Raw genomic sequence first — 27,426 nt, 5'->3', positions numbered from 1 at the left:
CTTTTAAAGGTCGCCCTATGTAGACGGCAGAGATCATGTGTGATCAATCGTATATTGTTTTTACCTGTAGGCTACTGTGTTCAGCTAATGCACAAAACCTCATCAGTCCTGAACGCACCTGTGACACTCGTTCACCTCGGGGACAGTAGATGTCACATTTCATTTTACATGTTTGTCAAATGATTCTCCTGTGAAAAGACAATAGCTGTGTCTGAAACCGCTCCCTATCTCCTATGTAGTGCACTATATCGGGTGTCAGCCATTTTGTAGTGGTGTCCGAAACCTGAGAGAGCTACTTCATTCCCTACATTCATTCACTCTTTTTACCCACAATGAAGTCTGCTTTTGAGAGTACACTCGCTCATTCACTATTGCCCATGATGCAACACAAGAGGACGGCTTGATTAGAATAGCCAATAACACATCACACGCATCAAAATACAGCACTTCTTTCCATTAAGGTATTTATTCATTCATTATTTCATATGTAATGTTTACTGTATACTTACATTTGTTAATTTAAATGATTTAAATTAAATCACTAAACTCCGTCTTCAGCTGCTCACAGTTCATATTGAGCACAGTTCTGTCTTTCTGTCATCATCGTTCACTTACTGATATACATACAGTATTAATGAATGTGTACAAAATCATATTGTGTGAATCAGACTGCTGTCTGGAGACCTGTTAGACTCGTGGATATGATCTTTCTGGGTTAATCTGGAAGAACATCTATAACTTGTTTATTAAAGCTAAATTAAACCAGAAGGTTTGAAGACTAAATATTGTTTACTAGTGTAAAGTAGGTTTGGTTCATGATCTTCAGAGGAAAAAAGAGAACTAACGGTTTCCTTGTTTTCTGCAGTCAATGTTTTCAAATAAAAGCAGTCGTCCACTTTTTGCCTTTTGTTTCAGTCGAAGGGAATTTTATATAAAAATTAAGATACTATATTTCAGCCAATATATCGGTTATCGGCTGCCGATGTAAAAACATTATCGGTTATCGGCCAAAAGTTGGTGCATCCCTAAATAAGACCCTGTTACACATCGCTTCATGACCTTTAAAACGATACCAAACATGATCTTCAAGTCTTCACAATATGACAATAAAAGTTATAGACAGAATTGCATGTGTGATGAGAAGAGGGGGTTCAGTCCCTGGGGAAGGATTTCATTCCTCAGGATCTAGCAAGGAAAGTGGGTTTTGTTGCTTTATGATTCATCCCCTAAAGTTTCTCCTGTTGTATGTTGCAACTCCACAACTACACCTAGTGATGATTTCTTCTCCAGCGTCCTTACAGGTTCTCCAATTGGAAGTATTACTGACCCTCCCATCCCTATGATAAGAGTTTCTCCAGCATCATTCCGCACTTTGAATTTCTACCGGACGTTCCAGGAATCTTTGGAATACTATTTTCAACAAACTAAGATTTGGATTCTACTTTCTAATACTATTAGAAAGTTCTACTTTCGAATACTATTAGGACGGATAGTAAGCTGATTGGGACGCAGGGACTCATTTTCATTCACGTCTTCCACACATAGTGTAATTCGCTATATAGTGAACGAGTGAACGAGGAAGGGATTTCACACACAGCAAATGTTCTGTTAATGTTTGCTGTATTATTCCACTATATTTAGAGCATCGAGAAAGAAAGAATGACCTTTGAATGTCAGCCAGTGTAAACACAACTTTCACTGAGTTGGGGAAATAAACTACAGCTGTTGTTTTTATTTTATTCGCAACATGAAATTCCAGCAAACAGGAGGGTCAAAGGTCGAGACAGTTACAATAACAAACTTGTCTGTGGTGTCCTACAGCTGGACACTATCACAGTCACACACACACATAAGAGCTGAATGTGATGAACCTGCTGTGACATTACAAACATTCATGTGAGTCTCAATGCTGTATTCAAACCTGACGGGTACATTAATGTCTTTTCCAGAATGGAAATATTCTGTGACTTTTCTTATTTAAATCAGGTTGTTTGGCCGCATGTGATGCTTTCCTGCCGAGCTGCATGTCACTCTGATATATCGACTCATTTCCACTGATGAAGACACAGACGGCCAGAGGACACACACCTGACAGATCACTCAAATGTTCAACTCTTACATCTGACACAAACTCTCTTATGGCCTTAAACGCCTTTTAAACCTGTGAGCGACGCTGCATGTTCTGTTCTGATATCAGCTGCTCACAAACACATCTGGAATCATCTGGAACACTGTCAAACACAGACTGACCTCCGACACGCAAACAAAACAAAACACACACACGCACACACGCACACACGCACGCACACACACACGCACGCACACACACACACACACACACAAAAGGAAACAAGAAAAGGCAAACACTCACCTGCACACAATATAATTAATCGCCTTAAATTAAACATTTCCATACATTGTAGCCAAGTGCTTACATTTTTCATTCATTCATTCATTCATTCATTTTCTACCGCTTTATCCGGGGCCGGGTCGCGGGGGCAGCAGTCTAAGCAGAGATGCCCAGACATCCCTCACCCTAGACACTTCCTCCAGCTCTTCCGGGGGGACACCGAGGCGTTCCCAGGCCAGCCGGGAGACATAGTCCCACCAGCGTGTCCTAGGTCTTCCCCGGGGTCTCCTCCCGGTCGGACGGGCCCAGAGCACCTTCCGGGGAAGGCGTCCAGTAGGCATCCGTAACAGATGCCCAAGCCACCTCAGCTGACCCCTCTCGATGTGGAGGAGCAGCGGCTCTACTCCGAGCTCCTCCCGGGTGACCGAGCTTCTCACCCTATCTCTAAGGGATCGCCCAGCCACCCTGCGGAGGAAGCTCATTTCAGCCGCCTGTATCCGGGATCTTGTCCTTTCGGTCATGACCCAAAGCTCATGACCATAGGTGAGAGTAGGAACGTAGATTGACCGGTAAATTGAGAGCTTCGCCTTGCGGCTCAGCTCTTTCTTCACCACGACGGACCGGTACATCGACCGCATTACTGCAGAAGCTGCACCGATCCGTCTGTCAATCTCCCGTTCCATCCTTCCCTCACTCGTGAACAAGACCCCGAGATACTTAAACTCCTCCACTTGAGGAAGGAACTCTCCACCAACCTGAAGTGGGCAAGCCACCCTTTTCCGACTGAGGACCATGGCCTCGGATTTGGAGGTACTGATTTTCATTCCAGCCGCTTCACACTCTGCTGTAAACCGTCCCAGTGCATGCTGAAGGTCCTGGTTTGAAGGGGCCAACACGACAACATCATCCGCAAATAGCAGAGACGAGATCGTGTGGTCCCCAAACCTGACACCCTCCGGCCCCCGGCTGCGCCTAGAAATTCTGTCCATAAAAATTACGAACAGAACCGGTGACAAAGGGCAGCCCTGCCGGAGTCCGACATGCACTGGGAACAAGTCCGACTCACTGCCGGCAATGCGAACCAAGCTCCTGCTTCGGCCGTACAGGGACCTGACAGCCCTTAGTAAAGGACCACAGACCCCATACTCCCGAAGCACCCTCCACAGGATGCCACGAGGGACACAGTCGAATGCCTTCTCCAAATCCACAAAACACATGTGGATTGGTTGTGCAAACTCCCATGAACCCTCCAGCACCCTGCTTACATTTTTCAATATATAAAAAGTGACAATTCTTTGTGTATTATTCAATATATTAAAACATTTAAATAATTTAATAAATTTGATATATTTTCAAATAAATTGTAAAATATACTGACAAGAAAATATATATTTTCACACACAAATGTTGCTCCATTTCTCTCTTCTTAAGCATTAAACTGACTATAACTGAAACGTAACTGAGAACTCCATAAATTCTGTGTAAAGTGAAGTGTGTTGATATGAAGATGCGCTCATGATGAGCATCGGCTGAGACTCATGACGGATCAGTGATGACATCATCAGTTTCCTGCTCCGTCAGCTGTGGATCCAGTTTCTCCTTCAGTCAGTGAGTCTTCTCTAGAGACCAACACGAGTCCAGTCCAGCAGATTCAATCATTCCTGCTGATAATGAGCGATGATGTCACACTGCTGAAATGTTGGTTTGTCTGCTACCATCTGTGTTCAAATCATTTATTAAACCTGAACGTTGAATATGGTCTCAGTCTGAGTTAAATCCTTCAATTAGAGTGTCTTAAACACCTGAAAATCTCCATTCACAAGAGAAACAATCGAGGGATCTCATTTGTGAATTTTTCACTTCTATGTAAAGTGATAATGAGTTAGAAAGTATATTTCTAAATGTTGTAATCTAAATGTGTTGGCAGGTATATTTAAATGATCATAAACCGACTCCGAGAGCTGTACATTTTCCTCGATCTCTGTGAGTCCTTAAACATGGCTTTATCATTGTATCCGTGTCTCTTCGGGAATCTCCAATAACACAAGCTCAGCTGATTTCAGATCAGTCATCTCCTTTGGCTTCGCCATGGCAACCTCCTGGAGGACAGAAGATGGCAGGCTGTTGGCATTCTGCTAGGATGGCTGAAATTCAGCCCCTGCCGTCTGGTGTGGGTTACCCCGTCTCCACGGACTGATCCTCCCTTACCAAAATTAACCGTGTACTAAAAGTGTAGCTAACCGTGTTCTGGACGACCATTAGTGTGATCACAGTTGAACTACAAACAGCACGATTAAACTACGATTACAGAATCTAACCACATGGTTATTTCTGATACCAGAGGTTAACCCTCCGTCTCTCTCTCTCTCTCTCTCTCTCTTCTGATGATATTAAGGTATAGGATCTAGGATTCTGTCATTTCCAGTCAGGCGCATTCAATTCGGTCGTGTCGCTAATTTCTACACTTTATAATTTTAAGTTGTGGGTCTACATGAATATTCTTACTGTCCCTTGTCTAATTCAAAAAGGTTTACAACAAGCCTTTCTTTATTTTCATTTTTTGTTTTCAGAGGTCCTGCAGAGACGAGAGCAGTTTTTGGTTAATTGTCTTTAGAAAGTTTTTCCAAACGAGTGCAAATATAAGTTTAGCTCTATTAAACTCGTGGTCCATTCAATGGGTCATATTTAAACGTGTTGTATGACAACAGCTGTCAGATCAAATCGCTTCTTCATCATCTCATGCTGGTTTTGGTTTCAGATGAGGTGAGACGACTGATCTCAGGTCAGCAGATAAATACTGAGATTTACTAACTGATGGTCTAGTGTGGTGAAATCTTACCGTTGTCATGGAGATCATCTGTCTCTTCCAAGGTCCGTCGGCGCTGTCAGGATCCAGGATGAAGGTGTAGACCACGGTTTCCATGACAACACAGAGTTTCCATCATTCATCTGGTCCACACGACAGGTCTGGGAAAAGGTGTCTGTGTGCTCGATGTGACAGAGAGACACTCTCAGTCTGATCAAGCGGCAATATTTCATCTGAGTGAAAAAAGCGGTTTACAGGAACAGGTAAAGTTAGTATAGTATAGAAATGTTTTTTCAACGCACACATTTAAAACAAGTGTTTATGATGTCACTTCAACCAGAAATCAAACTGTTTGTCAATTCTGTCACATGATCTAAGAGTTGAAATGCATTGCCTATGAGCACCAGTTCATACCACCAAACACCACCAAAATTCTCTTCATCGACATTTAATGGATGTTTTGTCACATCAACAACTACAGACAACAAACATACACATACACTCTTGTAGCTTCTGATCGTGAGGAGTGTTTATGATCATTCCTCAAACACATCATCAGATCGGTGTGAGAGATGTGAGAGACGCTCGACTCGCAGCAGCTGACTGGACATCTTTAGGAAAAGGTCGTGACCCTGTCACTGAACACTCAACCCCTCAACCAATGGGCAGAACTTCAGCGGTGACATGGGTCATCTATGAGAGAAGAGATGGAATTAGGTAAGGGATTTCACAAACGTCTCAGAGGGGGAGGCACACACACATCTGCAAGGTCAGTCTCATGGCTAAAGCTCTTAGGTAATCTGGCCCGACTCCATCCCCAATTTAAACCCCACAGTGACACTCTTGAGCCTGAAATAAAAAGGTTTCAGATCTGCCGCTTCTAAAAATAAAAACCCAGATACATTTACACTCTCCACTTTCATTTATTTGTTTTTGGATAAGAGAATCAAACGTTATAAAAGCTGTCAGGACACAGATCTGAGTACCTGACCTGACGCTTTCACAGACCTCAAATACAACTACAACAAAATTAAAACAAAATATTCATATCCATTTAATCTCATTCTTATCTCCGAGAAAGCACATTTCTCACAGACATCTACAAGGTCTCATTTGTGATTTATGACATATAAAACATGTATCAAATGTGTGTGTTTTTTTAAATGGGTCACTCGTGTTTCTGTGTTGATCATGACTGTAGAAGCAGATTGTGGTCCTGTGAGACGTGAGAGGGTTTAAGACGTCAGAGATAAACAGAAGAGATGGATTTCTCGTGGTTTATTTTCCTCATCTCGACTCTTTCATCCAACATACACCAACTTCTGTTTCTCAAAGAGCATCAAAGTAGGACAAAAAGTTTTAGATGTAAAAACATCCACAGATAGACCTGCTCTCTAACATGAAGAATTCAATTCAATGTTATTTATATGGCGCTTTTCACAATTTGCATAGTTCCAAAGCAGCTTTACAGAGGAAAAACACATTCTCTTTAATTCATGTCTCAGTTATATCGCTGAGATATCGTGAGGTTCAATGCAGAGCAAATGGAAACTTTTGCTTAAAGTTATAGTTCACCAGACACAAAACCAATGCAAGTGAATTGCTGCCATCGCTGCTCGGTCAACAACATTCTTCAAAATATCTTCTTTTGTGTTCTGTGGAAGAAAGAAAGTCATACAGGTTTGAAACAACAAAAGGGCGAGTAAACAATGACAGAATTTTCATTATTTGGTGAACTATCACTTTAAGTCTCAGATATTTCTCTTGAGAAAAAGAGTCTCACAAACGTGTCTGTCATGAGATGATCTCAATATCAACATTTCTCATCACATTAACTCAAATCCAGATGATTTCACCTCTCCTTCATATACACCTCCAGACTCTTCATGTGTTCACACAATTACACTCATTTGTTTCTCAGAAGCACCTTAAGTTGAGACTTATATGTGTTGTTACCACCAGCAGGTGGTTTGTGTGTGTAGATCAGACAGATCCGTCACTGGTGTTCTGTTGGATTGGATATATTGAGATCAGATTAATGGTGACGAGCCATATGGCTCAATGGAGCCTAAGCCAATCAGAACTGAGACGATCCCGAGCCAAGGACACAAACACACCTGGACTTCAGACTCACCTCGACCCTTCCCCGTATTAAAGAACATCTCATGTATATCACACACACACTCAACCGTGATCAGCTGTGAAACTGTCTGAAGAAGACGAGTCTTCTTCACTTCTGACACACAAACGTCATGTCTGAGATTATCATCAGCACTGAAATAAAAGAGATATTCTGAGATGATTCAAGAACAGAGCTGAATGATGTATACTGTGGAGTCCAGAAAAGATGCTTTACAAAGTCTGATTAAACATGGAAACACACAAACAACAACATTTTCTCTGAAAACAAAGAAACCATGAGGAATGAGATTCTAGCACACAAGATGTGAGCTGTCAGATCCTGGAGAAGATGACGTCGTTCAAATTCAACCTCGCAACAAAAAATATTTCATTAAAAAAGTGTTTTTACGAGTGCTCTCAGAATCATCTGCAGCTGCCAATCACAAGGTCACATAACACTGAACTGTGTGCGTGCGTGCGTGCGTGTGTGCATGTGTGTGTGCATGCGTGCATGCATGTGTGTGTGTGTGTGTGTGTCTGCGCGTGTACTGAGAAGCGCTGGCAGACAGACAGTTTTTCCTGTTAGGACGTGTCAGGATGTTTCCAGGAAGCCGGACAGCATGGCTCTGATCCAAACCCTCACCAGCTGCCAGCACACAAGCATTTTAAAGACGCTCCTGACGCAGACACACATTCATGAGAAGAGCTTGTAATTATACAAACCAGACATCACATGTGTTTATCGGGGAATAAAGAAATATTTTATAATGCATGTACAGTATTATGTATATTTTGTCATCTTTAAAGCATTTGAAGAGAAGCCGAGAGGTCGATAAAGAACTCTTCAGAATACATCTACTTACAGAGAATCATTCACAGAAAGAAACACAACTCCGTGAAGACTGAACTGCTTAGTCAACTGTCTGGCGTTTCTCCCGGTACAGGATCTAGTGTCCTGCCTCCGTCACTCACTCTATTTATACTGCCGCTGAGAGAGACGAGTCCGTGACAGACACTCAGTCATCTGATCAGCTTCTATAAATCACCTTCTTCTGGGGAAATAAACCGATCCGGCCGATTGAACTCTGAAATGTGACGCCTGTGTCCACCTACAGCTTGTGAACTCAATCAAAACCGTGTTTTAAGCATAGAGGTATAGACGCATAGATGCCTCATGTCAGGGCCGGCCCGAGGCATAAGCGAACTAAGCGGCTGCTTGGGGCCCCCTGACCACCAGGGGGCCCCTCAATCGTTTATTTTATTTATTTATTTTTACATTTAAATAACTTAAACAAGTGATATAAATGAATGAACAAATGAATATGAATGAATAAATAAATGAATAATTCAAGACAAGAAAATTCAGATTTCCCGACAACTGCTGCTGTGTCTGCTAGCGTTTGAGTCATGCGCAATAGACATCTTGCGTGCGTTGACAATTAGCGCCGGTACGCAAGTGCGCGTCACTGTAATAAATGGTAAGCCATGTAACAAAAAAGGATGAATCCTCTGGTGCCGAAAAGAGAAAGAATTAAAGGACAGAAAATGAGAAAAATGAGCAAGATTAGCGGTAGCACAAAGTTTGCTCACATCACTTCAGGTACCATGATCTTTTATAAGCCATCACCAGAGCTAACGTAAACGTCCCCGCCATCAAAAGTAAAATGTCTCGCATTATTAATATACATTTATCTAGGTGTAGTTCACGTATTGATTATATATATATATATATATATATATCAGTTTAAGTTGGTGAAAACAGCCGAAGGGGAACTTAACCTTCTCGGTGAAAGCGATGCCAGCTAGCATTGCTGTGTGTGTTGAAGTGAACGTTAGAAAATATACCTATACCGTGGGGAGACTTCTGTGATGAAAATAGACTTCAATTTTATTAATATGGTGGCGAGTGTTGTAGCAGGGCTATCCTCATATTTATAGGCTGCAGTTATGCGATTTTGAGGTCATTGTTGTACAATTGTCATTGTTGAACCGCTTGCTGTTCTTATGTTTGCTTTCATTATTTAAGTATCTATTTTTTTGTAACATTCTGTGGTATTGTAAAGATGATTTAAGAATAATCAATGCAACACGAGAGTAGTGAATCCGTAACTTTCTTTACTCAACTTTCTTCTTCTTTCGTGCGTCATTACGGACGTTAGTCACGTCTCATCACGTGACAACAGCAAGCGTTACTATTTACAAACAGTATACACAAATAGTAATATTGCACATTTCTCATGAACACAACACATTCTATTTTTGATTATATTAATGTTTGTCTATTTTTGTTTTATTTTTAAGATTGCAAATTATTTATTTCATGTTTTGTGACAGTTTGTATTCAGAAGTTTAAGAGTAAAGTATTTTATTTAAGTATCGATTTTGTATTATTTATTTTGTATTAATACATAACCTCACTATATAAATTTATAATGTTACATTATAGCATGACATTTATGTCAATAATCTTCAAGCAAATGGTGACTCCGCGTGGTGGGAGGGGGGCCCCCAAATCAAATTCTGCTTAGGGCCCCCAAGAGGCTCGGGCCGGCACTGCCTCATGTTGTGATAGTTTATAAAAACTGAGTGATAACAGAAACATTGACTGTTCCAAGATGGCGGACACATCTGTGTTTCTGGAGAACTCAAACTGTATGTGATATCTATGTGTACATATCTATGGCATTATACTATCACTACACTGATAACGTTTACAGACGATTTAAACGATTCGTTTAGATGCTTTGATGGTTGTGGGTTTTCTCATGACTTTGTATTCTCAAAGGACCACTTTACTATAAAATGTAAAATGTTGTCATCATTTACTAGCACTGTTTGGTCATTTTAAACCTGTGTGATTTTCTTTCTTCTGCAGAACACAAAACAAGATATTTAGAAAAGTGTTGGTAACCAAAACCGTCACACGCAACCAATGCAAGTCAATGGGGACCAACAGATTCCGTTACCAGCACTAAAACAAACATCTTGGTGTTCTGCAGAAAATAGAAAGTCATACGTGTTTAAAATGACAAGAGGGCGTGTAAATAATGACACAATTTCCATATGGAAGGTGAACTACTCCTTTAAGGCTGAAAACCAACATTTTAATATTAAGTTGATCAGTCATTTAATATTATTAACTCCAGTTTTCCTGCTGTAACTTCATCATCACATCACTCAGGTGGTACGTCTGTGTGACACAAATTGTCGAGATATTTATGTTTTACTGGACGTGTGGTCCATTACAGATCGTGGGAGTCAAAAGCAGACAGAAGACTCATTTCAGAAGCTGTTTTCTAACCTGCCGCCCACCTCTTGAATCATTTTGTCCAGGGTTAAGTTGTTAAGTGCATTTTTAAGATATAAAGCGTAGATGTTAAATGCGTCTAAAGTTTTGATTTGTTAACTTCTAGGAGTTGCTCAGAGTTACAGACATGCAGGTAAAGTCTCATGTCCAGCCTCAGTCTCATCTCACAAATGTGTATTACGTAATACAAAAACATGATAATGAAACTGATGTGTAGGCAGATTGTAGTAAAACAAACTGCAGTTTGGATGAATTCAAACACTTAAGTCACTCTAATAATACATTCAGATGAAATTATGTTTGTCACGTCACGACACAAAGAGGAAAATATTCCAGAAGATTCCAGACAGCCAATCTCTAAAAGCCGCTCATGAAACACTTCCGGTCTCAGTTGGAAACGACTGTCTACACAAACACACACATGAACAAATACTCGACTGATGTTCAAGTTTTGGCAAACGCCAATCCAAACACACATGAACACCAGCACAAGATCGCACAACTCCATCCACACGTTTGGCAAGATTCCGGCTAGTCAAACATCTCAACGCTACACGTCCCGTCTGAATCCAACCATTTTCTTTCCTGCGAACTTCAGCGTGAGCGCCAGAAGAGAGAACATAACACGAGACCTTTCCAGATGTGCACAAACACTGAAGGTTCATTCTTGTGTTTGAAAGAATTCAAGTACGGTCTGTAATTAAAGTTCAGAGAGAACACGCATCACTTTCTCTCTCGGGCTGTGAGAAACACAAACATGCACAAACCACAGCCGACTTACACTAGACATTCTTCTTCATGTGAAAAGTTCATTTCAAACAAACACACTGCTTTACTGCTTTACAGAGGTGTCTACACCTTCACCAAAACCACGTTTACACTACTAAGCAAACCAAACCGGTCTCAGAGTGATTCAGAACTAGCTATGATTCGATTCTGCTCTCCTCAGTCACGTGTGCTTGTTCTGAAGGGCTTTAATAAAATAATACAATTAAAAACAAGATTTCTTCATGTGTAATAAACAATTGTAACGTAGAGGGATCAGTCACATGACTTGTGATTGGCTCGTGTGATTGGCTCACAGAGACCTCCTTGCATCCAGCACCAAACCAACAGTGTTCATCCCACGTTAGTTTCAGATTGACTTTTATCATAAAGGCCATCTTGAGACGTGTCTGGAGCTCTCGTGATAACAGTTCTGAATCACTCCTGACTAAATGAACGCTGAAATCAATCCAAAGCATCATCCCTGCCAGCGCCCGCCGTGCCCGCATCTGCGCTGGCACACAAACAACAGACAGCTTTAGATTATCACCTCTCTATCAGCTGATCCGATCTGTGTCTGTCTGCCTGTTTAACACACTTTATTCCCTCTCTTTCTCAAATCCTCTTATTTTCATTCACTCCTCGTGTTCCAGTTTCACGGCAGAATCGCTCAAACGGATCACGCGGACAGAAAGTAAAACTCATTTCCATTTCACAGCAGGGGAGAGAAACAGAGAGACTGTGCGATGACATCACCAATCATGTGACCTGCGGCCCAACGAGGGTCCTGCGGGGCTTCTTCTGACATCGCTGCCTAAAATAGAGACGTTCGGTGACATCCGTTAAGCGAAAGAAGAAGAGCGTGTGTGTCTGGAAACATGCTAATCTGTGTCTGGGGACCAATAGAAATCAGCTGGATGAACGATGTTGTGTTGTTTGTAGATCTGATCATCAGAAGAGATTGAGACAGAAGTCACACGTGTGATCACATCAAAGATGCTGTGATGGTGGTGGGGATTGAGGGATATCAGCTGTTGCGTGTGTGTTGCACCATCGTCTCAAGTCGACATGAGAGAGTTTCCTCACAGATGGTAAAATATGTATAGAGACGATTTCACAGACCTGCCGGGCAAATCGAAGAGTGAGGCACAAAGGGAGGCAACATCACAGCCGTGCGCAAGAAGAAAATCGATAGAGAAAGACGCTTTCTCACTTCTATGAGGCAAAGGAGTGAAATAAATTGCACGTGTTTGGACGCACGTAAGATCTTCAGAGACGACTCCGAGCTAATGAAAAGACATTCTGTGTGGACGCCCTTCTGCATTTGAACATCAGTGCTTCTGAAACTAAACCAAATCTAGTTCATTCCTCATCTGCTGTGTGACCTGGATTCTCTCACAACCTTCACTTATCTCTGACATATCAGCAGGGTGCCTGCATGAGAGAGAGAGAACATCAAGTCAATAGTTTCGTTAAAGCAAAGCATTAAAGAGTAAAAGTGCATCACAAAATAGGTATTTTTCATGCTGTCTGTAGAGACGTCTTTGAAGAAACACACATTCAAACCAATAAACTTACATTCTGTATAACATGTGCGCAAACAATCATCTGCCGAAGGAATGTTTGTGTGTATTAACATCGTATATCTGACATAAGAATCACATGAGGATCCTTAACAAATCACACAATATTCACATCTGAAGCAAACATCACGCATGTCCCGAATGACAGGCCAAAGTTTGACGTTAGGGCTGAAGTTGATGGGTGACTTAAAAAATGATGAGACATGAAGAAACAAGGTTTTGCCCAGTGGTGACAACATGCACTTTATGTTTTAACTTTCTTTTGAGGGTTATGATGTGCCCTCGGGTGACTGAACTGCTGTGTTTAAACCTTTTCCAGAGGCCAAACATTACTCAATGCCATCACAGTTAATACACCGATCATCATGCCAAGCCTAAACGCGCGCGCACACACACAGTGTTTTTTGTCTTTCTCTCGGCCTGTTCATATTATGTGTTGTGTCTTTGTTCAGCAGGAGTCAATATTCAGTGAGGTTTTGCTCCAGATGTGATGGGCGTGCTTGTGTTTATTTTAACAGACCTGTGAGGGCAAAGGTCAAGTATTTCAGAGATAAACCCTGACCAATAAGCAGAGGGGGCGTGGCCTGACAGACATTACTGCTTAATCACTGCCATGTGATGATCTAACTAAATTATTTACAAAACTCTATATGAGTGAACAAAAAACATGTTGAACTGTAATTAAAAAAATGTTTTGATACATATGTGATTTCACCTACAACTTAAGACAGTAAATTCATTATGTTACTGAATTATGTTTTCTCCAAATCAGAAAACCTCTTGTTAACATTAATGAACGCATGTGTTTGTGATAAAAGTGCAATACCGTTTCAATAATGTTTGTTAATGCTAATACAATTGTTCATTGTACATTAACTAATGTTAACAGATGTGTCTTTGATTGTAAAAATATATAATTTAATGCTCAAATGAACATGAACAAAGGAAACAAATATTCTGTAGTATACGGTGCCTTGCGAAAGTATTCGGCCCCTTTGAACTTTTCGACCTTTTGCCACATTTCAGGCTTCAAACATAAAGATATAAAACTGTAATTTTTTGTGAAGAATCAACAACAAGTGAGACACAATTATGAAGTGGAACGAAATTCATTGGATATTTCAAACTTTTTTGACAAATAAAAAACTGAAAAATTGGGCGTGCAAAGTTATTCAGCCCATTTACTTTCATTGCAGCAAACTCTCTCCAGAAGTTCAGTGAGGATCTCCGAACGATCCAATGTTGACCTAAATGACTAATGATGATAAATAGAATCCACCTGTGTGTAATCAAGTCTCCGTATAAATGCACCTGCTCTGTGAAAGTCTCAGAGGTCCGTTTAAAGCGCAGAGAGCATCATAAAGAACAAGGAACACACCAGGCAGGTCCGAGATACTGTTGTGGAGAACTTTAAAGCCGGATTTGGATACAAAAAGATTTCCCAAGCTTTAAACATCCCAAGGAGCACTGTGCAAGCGATAATATTGAAATGGAAGGAGTATCAGACCACTGGAAATCTACGAAGACCCGGCCGTCCCTCTAAACTTTCAGCTCATACAAGGAGAAGACTGATCGGAGATGCAGCCAAGAGGCCCATGATCACTCTGGATGAACTGCAGAGATCTACAGCTGAGGTGGGAGACTCTGTCCATATGACAGCAATCAGTCGTATACTGCACAAATCTGGCCTTTATGGAAGAGTGGCAAGAAGAAAGCCATTTCTTAAAGATATCCATAAAAAGTGTCGTTTAAAGTTTGCCACAAGCCACCTAGGAGACACACCAAACATGTGGAAGAAGGTGCTCTGGTCTGATGAAACCAAAATCAAACTTTTTGGCAACAATGCAAAACGTTATGTTTGGCATAAAAGCAACACACCATCCCCACTGTCAAACATGGTGGTGGCAGCATCATGGTTTGGGCCTGCTTTTCTTCAGCAGGGACAGGGAAGATGGTTAAAATTGATGGGAAGATGGATGGAGCCAAATACAGGACCATTCTGGAAGAAAACCTGATGGAGTCTGCAAAAGACCTGAGACTGGGAAAGAGATTTGTCTTCCAACAAGACAATGATCCAAAACAAAATCTACAATGGAATGGTTCACAAATAAACATATCCAGGTGTTAGAATGGCCAAGTCAAAGTCCAGACCTGAATCCAATCGAGAATCTGAGGAAAGAACTGAAAAGTGCTGTTCACAAACGCTATCCATCCAACCTCACTGAGCTCGAGCTGTTTTGCTAAATTTCAGTCTCTCAATGTGGAAAACTGATAGAGACATACCCCAAGCGACTTACAGCTGTAATCGCAGCAAAAAGTGGCGCTACGAAGTATTAACTTAAGGGGGCTGAATAATTTTGCACGCCCAATTTTTCAGTTTTTTATTTGTTAAAAAGGTTTGAAATATCCAATAAATTTCGTTCCACTTCATGATTGAATCCCACTTGTTGTTGATTCTTCATAAAAAATTACAGTTTTATATCTTTATGTTTGAAGCCTGAAATGTTGCAAAAGTTTGAAAAGTTTAAGGGGGCCGAATACTTACGCAAGGCACCGTATATCAGAGTCCGTTCAGGTTATATAAAACAATATTAGCATAAATACTGTATGTGCACATTGCACTGACACTCTTGAAATCTCTGCAGTTTTAGTAATGAAGACTCTAGACATGTTCTTGGCCGACATCTAAGAACGACCAGAAACCAGTGTTCGCCCTGAAGATCGGAACTGATTTTAAAAACGATGTCAATGTAATCAGAAAAAAAACAATTACCATGAAATATAATAACAGTGTAGCTGTCCTGCCGCCAGATCACTAAGCAACTTATGCAAACAACTGAAACAACAAAACCAAAAACAGCAACGAAACACACGCAGACAGTAAAAGTTCACCACTGGGAGTTTCTGTGAGGTCTCTGACCTTGTCAAGAGCAAACACCACACCCACCACAGGCCACGCCCTCTGTGTTGAGCAACCCATGTCAAACAGAACCTGCGACACATTAACAATCAAGGTCAAAGCAAACAGAGACCCCCCCCCAGTGCAGTGCTTTACTGCAGCTGGGCATTTAAAGGTGCAGTGTGTGATTTTGGGAGGATTAGCAGAAATGCAAAAACACGCATAACTAAATCCTCAGAGGTGTAAAGAGCTTACATAATAAAGCGTTTCATTCTTATCACCTTAGAATGAACTATTTCTATCTACCACGCCACGGGTCCACTTACATGGACTTCATCATGTTGTTTCTACAGTAGCCCTAAACGCTCAAAATGCTCTACACGTTTAGTAAATGTGTTCTCTCATTCGGCTAAGAAGCGAAAACATGACGGTGAGATCTTTAAAACACACAAACATGGCCGTGTCTATGAAACGCGTCTGTACTGAGATGAGGATGTGAGAATCCACTTTAAAGGGCAAATCTCTACAATCTGACCTCCTGTAACAGGACTCCATCTTCAAAGTTTCCACAGCGCTGGAATGAAGTCGCACTTCTGGAATAAGATTTCAGTTCCAGAAACCCCCATCCATCCCCCCCCCGTGCGCCGGCCCACCGCTCCGAGGAAAACTGCCATTACAGCGGCAAGTCATTGAGGAAATCTTAAAGAATTCTTAATGAAAACTCTCTCTCTTAACTTGGTGTGAAATTGTTGGTTTGGAGTCGGCCGCGTGTACAGACGTGACTTTATAAAGCATACGTGATGAATCACAGCCTTTGATCAGTTATGCTGCTGGAATTTTGTGAATCTACTGTTTAATGTTTTATCAGTCCGGGTGTTGAAGGGCTTCTTTTTGACTTCATCTTTAAGCTTTACCATCCAGAACGAACCCATAGTCACGGAGTTCAGCGGTGCAAATCTTTAAAGCATTTCCAGACTAGCTTTAATGATAAGATTGTAGAACTGGCTGCATGAATGTTTACTGTAGGGTTATCATAATATTATTAAATATAAGAAACGTATGACACCATTTTAAACACACTGCAAAAAAATCCCTTTATTTCTTAGTATTTTTCTCTTGTTTTCCTGTCCAAATATCTTAACATTCTTGAATCAAGATGCATTGTCTTGAAGAGCAAAATGACCTGAGAAATAAAGTTTGTTTATAGACAAAAAATATGAAATTTAAGTGGATTTGTTCTTAAAACAATCAATGGGGTAAGAAACATAATCTTGAATTAAGGTTTACCTTTTTGTTAGTCACTAAATTCAAGATTATTTTTTGTCTATAAACAAGACTTATTTTCTTAGGTCATTTTGCTTATCAAGACAATGCATCGTGATTCAAGAATTTAAAGATATTTGAAAACAAGACAAAAATACTTAAGAGTCTTTTTTTCAGTGCAGACAGTTTGACTAGAACAATTATCTTAAATTTGAAAAAGAATAGAAACACATGATGTCAAACTAAATTATTCATTATTATTGACACAGACTCACCTTGTATGACATCAAAACAACACATCGTGTGTATTTACCAGTGTCCCATATACTTTGATCGTTCTCTGAACTCGAAATTAGGATATTGTTTTCAAGTCCACTTGAAGTATGTAAAAATACTTGAAAGGAGCACTTAGCTGTGGATTGTATTGCAATGTTTGAATCCACCTCAGACTAAAGTCATTAAATGTTGAAAATGGACATGACATGGATTTTTCAGGCACATCAGTGTTGTTTCTATCCATTGGTTTGATATAATAATTCATTTGTTGCTGTTTTTGGAGGCAGATTCAGACCACTGAGGTTCTCTCGTGTGTCTCATCCTCTGTTTGCTCGGCCTGCAGGTAACCAGGCAACAAATGAACCCTCCGGTGACACGTCGCAGGATCAGAGCGTGTGCGATCGCTATATTTGGTGCGACATAGAAAGGTTTCCAGCAGATAAAGGCCTGCAGTCACCAGGACTCAAGTTCCTTTCTTGGTGTTGCAGCGAATGTGATTGATGCCTGAGAACGTTCTTCTGTATTCAGTCTAATAATAGTGAGAGCAGCTGCTAGAAATATCTGTCCTATCACACACACACACAGACACAGAGGTCTGGGAAAGTGATCTGGGGATCTCGTGTACGCGTCAGACATATGGTGCTCTGGGTTTCCAGCCGCCCCGAGACAAAACTGCTGACGTGGCACACAAACTGCTTCACTGATATTCTGTGGCCGGGGTTAACATTACATACATTTACATCAATGTATCTGCCAGATGTTTTTAGCCAACGAGTGCTTTTCAAGATGTACATTTTTATCATCGTGTGATGTTATTTTCTATTTAGTTTAGACATTTAAAATACAGTACATTTTAAATAAACGTCTTTGAGAGAGTTCAGCTCTGTACGAAACCAGCTCAGAACTGAATCATTTATATAAAAATATATAAAATTAATGATTTAAACCATTCAAATTATATATTTTTATACATAGTTGTTTGATAAATGAGTGGTTTGAAAACGCAGTGCATTATGGAAATGGGTGACTGATGATGAGTTTTTTTGGCCTGGATTGCCGGGGTACTGTAGTTCTTTGGCATTTAAAATCATTTTATATAATGTTACGTGCAATCACTTTGACTATTACAAAAGACAACAAAACATGGAAAAACTTCAGTTGCTCCATTTCCTCAACATTTAAAACTAAAGCACACTTTAACCAACTATCTTACCAAAATAAATCTAATCTAATTGAGTCCTTCAGCGGTGGTACTATACAGTTAACTGTCACTGCTGTGGGGAGAAAGGATTTCTGAACCTGTCATATTTAGTGAAGATTAATAAATAACGTCAGATGCACAAAGGATATTGACCTGACTTGCTGTATGTTGACATTCCCTCAGAAAACAAATCACAAGGATAAATGCCAGATATAATGAAACATAAAAAGCAGGTTAATTAATGTGACGGGTGAAAGCATTTGAAAAGTTTGACACAAACACCAATGGAGGGCGGGACAGCTGCGCAAACAAAAGACAAAAGGAACTGCGACGTAACCAGAGACGAGCGATTCATGTCGAGTCTTTTCCCCTCGGGATGTTACGTTTCCCTGAGCTGTAAAGAGACGCCTGCTATTCTCCACGAAACTGCAGCTTAACCAATCACAATTCACGGTAACACTTTACTTAAAGCATTTCTGTATAACGCATTATAAAGCGTATGATGCATTATAATGTAGTAAAACATAAAATGTGCTAAAAATTATAACCAAATATAAAATGCAATGTGTAACAAAGAATTGAAAGGTGTTATAATGTATCAACTGTAGTTACAATTATTCATGAGACATTACAATGCATTATAAGGGGCATAACAACCCATAATTTATACACTTAAACTATTTGTATAATGCTTTTTCCATAAAGATATGCTTTAAGTAAAGTGTTACCAAGTTCACTTCCGATTCAAATTACAAACACAAACCATCTCACAGCACCTACACAACCAGGGACACAATTTCATTAAATAACCAAAAATAATTCAACAACAATAGTATACTAAAGTAGTACACTACTTATACTATACTAGTACACTAAATAAAAACTAATTCATAAAGAGCATCTGAGTCAAGACTGTTCGCACTTTATGTTCGGGTAAAATTGTAAAATACTTTTTCGATAAACAAACCTTAAGAGCGTAGTGGCAAACAGACTAAATAAAGCTATAAGATCAAATAAGCAATGAAAATAAATGCGTTTGCAGGCGATTGTGGTCACTAAAGGGTTAACAGGAGAACATGTGGTTTGTGTAAGAACACAGATCTTCATTCATCTGATGGTGCGTGAGAACTGAAGCGGGAGGCGGGCGAGTGTGACTCAGGAATTCCAGCACATCAAGCATGTGACCCGCAGCGCTACAATAAACATATACTGAACATGACGTTTATCTGCACTATCATCAAAACATCCGTGACATCAATAAAGAGAAAAGAAATGAACGTATCGCTTACAAGCAATATCAGCTGCGGTGTTTAAAGTTGCGTCTCTTTTTCCTCCAAAAAAGGCCAAAAGGAAGATTGTTTACGAGCTCTTAACTCACAGCGAGTGAGTAAAAATAGACGTGTAGCGTCATCTTACACGCAGCATTGGGTTACTCCACATGGAGGCTGAAAACAATGCGTGGTACTAGTTACAGCTTGCGTGTTAGGAAGAGAGAGAGCGAGAGAGAGAGAGATGTTCTCTTCCAGCATTCTCAAGTTACCTGAACTGTGCAAATCATCCTGATATCAGTTACCGTTATTGAGGGAATGAACTCCAGAACACAAACTCATGTTGACCTTCATTCATCTCACAACACACACACACACACGGCAGGATGTTATTACAAGATCAGAAATTGTATTTGGCAATTTTAAACAAGTGCATACAATACAGCTAGAAGCGTTTCAGTTTTTGCCAAGTGCTTAAGAGTATTAGTCACATTCTGTGTTTAACATGGACTGCCACCTGCTCTACTAATACACAGAGAGAGAGAGAGAGAGAGAGAGAGTGTTGGACAACCATTTCATCTTCAAAAAAATATAGAAACACAATGTATTCAAAAAGAGAAATCAAAGAAATTATACAGCCGGGTTTACGATGTGTACAGATCCTTTAAGTTCATATGTACATGTCCTTTAGTTGACGTTCGGGTGGTGTGTAATATGATTCATGTATAATCGTTTGAAATGGTATATGCTTGTAATTCTTCGTGGTATTGTCTATGCAAAAAAAGAAATAATCAAGTGGAAACATCAAGGGTCCCGCTCCTTTTTCACTTTCACGTCCCCAGCCAATATGGTGGCGATTTCACCCTGCATGAACGCCCAGGGCACGTTGGAGCCCACCAACGGGCATTTCTCCCCACTGGGGCAGTACACCTCCCCCGTGGCACCCTGCTGTTTGATGCTCTCGCGGGAGCACGGGAAACAGAACTTGTGAGACGGCACTGACGGGCACTGAACGAAATGAGTGTCCTCCAGGCGTTCGTGACACAGGGTGCAGCACAGCGGCACGCTGCCGGGAGGCACGGAGGAGTCCGGAATGCTCTGCGGGTGCCCCGCCTGCGAGTCCATGCCTTGCACATGCACGGTCGCCGTGCCTGGGCCGCCGGACGACCCCAAACCGTCCCTCTGGGCGAGCCGCCTCAGCCCGGGCGACTGGGGGCTGCCGCTGTTCCGGCGACCGGAGTTGGTGGTGGAGTGTACCTGGTCTTTGGGCGATCCGGTGCCTGCGCTGTCCGCCGCCAAAATGAGAGCGGCAATAGGTGACTGTCCGTTCTGGACGGCGGTGACCGCCTCCGGTGGAGTGGTGTGCGAGTGGGGGGAGATGGTGGAGGGGGGAGCGGCGGCGTATCCCGGCAGGGCCATGGAGGGAATCTTCAGGACTTCCGACGGCAGCCATGGTTGACTCTCGCCGTTCATCTTGGCCGCGGTGCTCTCGCCGTCTGGCTCGGGAGACGGTTTTCTTTTAATGCCTCGAGAGTGTTTACCGCGGTCTACAGGGAGAGAAAGACAAACACTCCAGTTAGAAACGGAAAACTTGACTAAAGCAGCCCTTGGTGTGGCGTGCGTGACCTGCCGCTGGCACCGTTCCACTGTTTTCTGGCTCTAGACAAAATATGCCATGTGTCCAGGATGATGAAACGGGAAGTCAAACAACAAAGCAAACCGCTTTCATTCTCAAATAATACTCCGGAGAGAGCGTGTGCATGTATCCATACTTCACACTATTTTAAGACTGAATGCTCAAATCAACTCAAAGTACAAACAAAGTCATTGAAACGCTTTAAAGCATGCTTACGTTTCCCACACTCGAGGGAAAAATATGTTTAAAACAAGAATACATACTTGATGTAGAGATTTACAGCATGCACTTGCACCTACACTGTTAAAACATGAATCCTTGGACTCACTATCCAGCATGCGTTGATGTGTCATTTCTTGAGCATTGAATGCATGCGTGTGACGTCTCAAACTATTAGAAATGTGAATGCATGCAGAAAATAAAGGTCTGGACTCACGAGCTGGTGTTTCACGATGTTTTGATGACTTATCTTATTTTTAGACTCGCATGCACGCATAAAAAGTATGTAACGTAGAGGTCAGAGCATGCTCGCATGTCTCATGCTCCTATAAAACCGCATGTATGAAACGAGTAAAGCATGCTCGCACGTGGCATACGTTGATTGTTTGTACACATTGTGAAAGTTGCATGCTTGAATGCATCAGTACCTGTTTTTAATGCACCGCTGTCGTATCCCATCCTGTGGTGCAGCGCCGCGTGCTCCTTCTTGAAACGCGTGTCCAGCGCCATCAGGTCTCGGACAGTCTTGCCTTTCTGCGTCCAGTCTTCGACGCGTTTGTGCGCGTCGCCCGCGTCGCTCATGCTGTCGGCGCGGTGCTTGTCCTTCATGTCGTCCGCTCGCTTCCCCAGGTGCTCCGCCGAGAGCGCGCCCGGCAGGATCCCCATCATGGACCTCCCGTTGAGCGGCACCAGGGTGGGCGGCACGGCGCCGGTCCGACGCGGGATCGGGCTCTGGCGGTTGAGCTCAGGGGGCTCGTCGGGCTTCGGGAATCCGTTCGGCACCGGGATCCCGTTCGCCTGGCGCGCAGCCTGATACTCCGGACCCAGTCTAGGGGGTCTGTCGGACGCGAGCGGGTACCGATCCAGGGGTTGCGGCGGACGCGAGCCCGGTTCCGCGTGGTTGTGGGACTGGACGTCTTTCCCCGGTTTGCCCACCGGTCCCGGTGATCTTCCCTCCTGGAAGCCGTGCGCGCGCTTTAGCTGTCGGGTGGTCTCGATGACGAACTCGATCCGGTCCGCTCCCTCGTAGTTGACGCATCCGCGACACACGGGTTCGGTAAAATCCCAAATCATCGCCCAGGGCATGCGCGGTAGATCGCACAAATAGCACGACTGCCTGCGCGAGGCAGCGACCGCCGCCGACGACGCCATTCTGGTTAAATGACGGGAAAAGGAGACAAATGAGCACGTAAATTCTTCGAATGCTGCTCGTCGCGATGAAGAAAAACGACACGGATCTCGTCGTAGTTTCCCACACCGTCCGAAACGCGAGAAAATGGTGAAGTTACGCTCCGAAGTTCATGGCAGTGTGCGCTTCAGCCCGCGAGCTGTCTCGGTGTGGAAGCGGGGCGATGACGTCACCGGGCTGCTTCTATTTACTTGATTCTTCGACGACCCCGTTCCGCGCATGCGCGTTGTCTTCATTTATTGAGTTCCAAGCAGCAAAGCCACAAGCGATTAAACTTCAAAACAGCTGTGATATTGTGTGCATGTGCTTTCCTTTGGAATCATGCTTGATATTCGGTGTATGCATATTAATAAACTCGGTGTGGTTTTCCGTAAACAGGCAGTACACATTTCAAAGTGTATCTCGGATTTCGATTCCTAGAAAAACGCTGTAATATTTAGGTCAAAAATACACTTTACTATTGTAAATACAAAAGAACACTACACTGTGTGTGGGAGACTCTAAACAATGGTTTATTTCGATACTATTGTCAGGTTAAATAACTATCTGAAGATCATTTTCAAAAATCATGTGTTTTTATTGTGCATTCCAGTTAAGATCAATCAAACTGCAGTCGGTTTATGCCATAATAACTAAACAATACAGCTAACTAACACAATAAAAACACGATGATGTCATAAAAAGCATGGAATTTTAGAATTGATCTCATTTTGGAACCAAACCCTTCATTCGTAACGTTAAAGTGACTTATTTTAAAATGTCTAGAAACACTTAAGCCAAAGTAAAACACAAACATCTTCATTTTAAAGAATTCAGATGTACTGCGTAACATATGACCTATATAGAGATGCTATTGTGTAGTTGTGTTAATGCAGTGCTGTTGAGTGTGTGTGTGTGTGTGTGTGACCTTCGAACCTTCGCTGTTTCACATTCCAGCGCGCCTGCCAACGCTAACTTCACACGCCACTGGCCCTTTAACTCTTTATAACCTTCACAAACCTAAAGTGCCTCTCATTGATTCTGTGCATTAGCAGCACTCGTAGTTTCACATTGAGATGTGGTGCTTTAGGGAAGCATGTGTACACTGCTAGATTATTCATCTGTATTGGACTTCGTACAGCGACAAAGTCTGATTTGTGCTCACAGAGAGCATGTGATTCATGATGGCTGGCAAAATCACGGAAAGTCCCACAGCGAGGACGACCGACACGTGGTTCTGCCTTTCCAAAACTTTTTTTTCATATATGTACACATGACTGAAAGTGATCTGGCCAATACTCGGCTGGTGCGACTGAATGTGTGAAGGATGAAGTTTCACGGCTAACAAAAATGTGTTTTAGATGTTATAAAATAATATTTCTGAATGTGTCGAATGTTACGCTAAGCACGTAAGAATGATGTTTAACATTTAGCAATGCCATTAATAACATGCTCTTTTAAATGTACTTTTAGTTTTATATACAGTAGATAGAAACGCATGCTTGATTTGTAATGAAATAGGGAAGTGTGTCAACACAGTAAGAGTTGCGGCAAGGCCGTGTGTGTTTTTTCTTCGCTCAGTCTGAATGTCTTTCCAACTTGCACACAAAGGGGATTTGTTGGGCGAGGCGACCCGCAGGCACAGAGTGGGGCTTGTTTTTGCAGGAGCTCATGAGGAAGTGAGAGAGTGAGGCATGTACCTCACCCATCCGTGGAAAAACAATCCAACCCTGCGCTGGCATGAGTCCAGAGATCTGTGAACATGCTGGACGAGTCGCTGCAGAGCCAAAAACACGCTGTGACTACACGCTCACAAATATCATCACAGCAACATTCTCCTTTTCAACTTACTGGGACGCTCTTTTAGTAAAAACATTTTTACAGTCACTAACCAGTGTTGGGCAAGTTATTCTGAAAAAGTAATTCATTACTTATCACATATTCAATAGTGTAATCACATTATTGTTCAAATGACTCTCTCCAAAAAGTATTTAATTACTTATTACTTCTTACTGTATATCCACTTGGATAAGGCGTCTGCTAAATGTAAATATCCTACATCAACTTTGATTAGTTAAGTGATTCAAGGATAGAAATGAAACGGCTCTTTTGACTCTTTCAAATAAACAATATAAAACTACATAAAGTATTATTATTAACTGAACGGAGTATGACAAATGTGAGAATTACACATTAAAGCACGGATTATAAAGTTAGACTTACATAAAGTATTTAGATGAATTACATCAGAAGTGACTTATTAAATTACAGAAAAAATGTAAGTAATCACTTGGGTTACTTTTTCAATAGAAAAGTAATTCAATTACAGTAACTAATAACTTAGTAACTAGTTACACCAACACTGTAACTAACATACATGACAGAAATAGATTTCAACAAAACAAATCAAGAGCAAATACGGACCCTTGTTATTTTAATCCTAATTCTGTTTATTGTTTATTTTTGTCTTTCGTCCTGTAATGCTGCATTGCAACAATGAACCATTGTGAAAAGCGCTATATAAATACAACTGAATTGAATTTATGAGCCTAGTGTAATGCACAGTCTACAACTGGAGTTACATTTCTTTACCTTTCCATTTTAAATGCCTTCTGAGTTTGATCAACATTTTTAATTGTATACTTTATATTGCAGAACCATTAAACTAAAGCCAAAAGTATGAATATCAATTTGCTGGAATGGCGTTAAGAACGAAAACAATGGATAAATATAAACATCAATTAAAAATATAATTCAAGTGAGGCTTAAATGCTTGTAGATAAAAAGAAGATATGTCGTTGTAAGATGCATGTTGGGCAATATGTGAATGTTTTTCACAAGATTTCTGATGCAACACGTTTCTGAACACGTCACATTACAACAGTCAGTCCGGTCATGCTGTGACTAACTGATGATTTAAGTTCAGTTCTTCCTAAAAGCACGAGTCAGCAGCTGTGAACGTCTGCCGTTCAGATGAAGCTCGTTGTTTAGTATTATGGATTAAAGTGCAGCATTGACACATTCTGGTGAGATGTAAATCCTCTCTGGTGACTGACGCACTCGGCTCAGACCTCCACACAGGCTTTCCCCTGTTGTCATGCCAACGTGGCTGCTGCGTAAACCTCCCTCTCTTAAGACTCTTAAGCTGGTTTAAGTGGAATTGGAACATCCCTCACCTACAGCGGCCTTGAACCAAACGACCGCCTTTATACAGATATTTATATACAGAGAACTGTTGCTTTCAAATATGATAGCGTTCCTTTACGCATGCTTTACGCATACATACTTGAATTCAAAGTGTGCAGCCAGAATAACGTTGAATCAAAATCACGCAACAGTGTGCGCAAACCCATTTAACTGATGTTGTCGTTGTTTCTCTTCAGCAGTGCAGAAGCGGAGCAGAAATGTAATTCAGGGTTAATCCCCCGTCGAGGCTTCCTGGAATTCTGCTCCTGACGGACTGACAGTGTGCCGCTTAGCTGAGTCACATGGGAGGAATTGGGCAAATCCAGAGCGGAGAAAATGACTTAAACACAAGTAAGAATGAGGCCGGTGTCTGCATGATCTCATCCATCTGGCAAAACACTGATTCAATGAAAAGAATCCAACACACACGACACGAGTCGAGGGAAAGTGTTTTATTCATCCTGCGTTCATAAACCTTCAGCAAATCTGTTGTCTTGTCTTAGATTATAGAAGCGGATAGAACACAGTTTACTCTGTGTTTTTCTGCAGGGTGGATGAAGGAGGGGGCCGTGGCAGTGATGCAACTTGATGAATCCAGCACTGTTGCTTACACCGCCAGCCTTCAATAACTCAACTGAAAGCTTTGTACGGCACGCTTTCATGTGTTAAAGCCTTTTCATATTTAAGCGTGCTAAATGTATGCAATAGAAACAGCCTTCAACTCATCATTTATTCGTCCTCGTGTCGTGTCAAACCCGTGTGAGGTTTTAAAGAACAACATTGAACCTGCAACACAAAACCACTGAGACATTTCTCAAATATATAAAGAGAATAAACGATGACAGATTTGAGACATCCACAGTACTGTCCTCATATGACCTGTACACGGTTTGAGTTTGAGTTAAATTCATCTGTGATGTAATTGCATGTTTTTTCAGATACTTTCGCTTCCGATTGGTGGTTTGGTTGCACAGGAAAGCCGTCGCTATGGCAACCATGGCCCTTTCTGGATAGCCGGTATGACTAACCGCTTCCTGTTTACAGTGTTTGGGTTGCATTCTCGATTCATGTCAACACACTTCCCGCATGGTGAAACACCTCTGCGGTTCAACAGGAAAATAATGCACGAGTGTTCTCTACCTGCTCCATGTCCTGCGGGGAGAAATGCTTTTGATTTCATGCGATTGAAAAGCATGCGCCGGATCTCAGCACGCCTGCTGAGTGCGCAGGCTGTAAATCACAGCGTCACCTTGATGAACCTCTGCATTTTCAGCCGCCTGAAGGGCAGGAGAGAAGTTAATATTTCTCTCATAGTGATCGGCAAAAGAACACCGGAGAAAAGATATAGAACCACCATCACATCACAGAGACTGACAAT

General features: G+C 41.6%; 2 protein-coding genes across 2 annotated transcripts in view; both read right to left on the bottom strand.

The window, feature by feature from the left end:
- LOC306909792 (nidogen-1-like) overlaps positions 1-16,763 on the bottom strand; it is a gene marked incomplete at its 5' end in the record, with an annotated part of 24,902 nt that extends 8,139 nt beyond the window's left edge. The window contains 2 exon segments of the mRNA XM_079483829.1: positions 15,825-15,924; positions 16,746-16,763. Of these exon segments, the coding sequence (XP_079339955.1) occupies positions 15,825-15,924; positions 16,746-16,763 (118 nt within the window).
- Positions 16,764-20,226: 3,463 nt separating this feature from the next.
- irf2bp2b (interferon regulatory factor 2 binding protein 2b) lies at positions 20,227-23,841 on the bottom strand. Its single transcript, XM_079483330.1, has 2 exons — positions 22,123-23,841; positions 20,227-21,386 (listed from the first exon to the last, which is right to left on the bottom strand). Exons 1-2 carry the CDS (start codon positions 22,844-22,846, stop codon positions 20,644-20,646), a joined length of 1,467 nt encoding a protein of 488 aa, XP_079339456.1. The 5' UTR covers positions 22,847-23,841; the 3' UTR covers positions 20,227-20,643.
- Between the last annotated feature and the right edge of the window lie 3,585 nt (positions 23,842-27,426).

Source organism: Barbatula barbatula, assembly GCF_947034865.1.
Source record: "Barbatula barbatula genome assembly, chromosome: 20".
Lineage (NCBI taxonomy): Eukaryota > Metazoa > Chordata > Actinopteri > Cypriniformes > Nemacheilidae > Barbatula > Barbatula barbatula.
The sequence above is the reverse complement of the archived record's forward strand: the minus strand, read 5'-3'. Positions and strand labels throughout refer to the sequence as shown.

Coding starts and splice junctions, on each gene's coding strand:
- irf2bp2b (XM_079483330.1), bottom strand. CDS start 22,846: ATGGCGTCGTCGGCGGCGGTCGCTGCCTCGCGCAGGCAGTCGTGCTAT. Junction 21,387..22,122: donor CAGCGGTGCATTAAAAACAG/GTACTGATGCAT, acceptor CTCTCCCTGTAG/ACCGCGGTAAACACTCTCGA.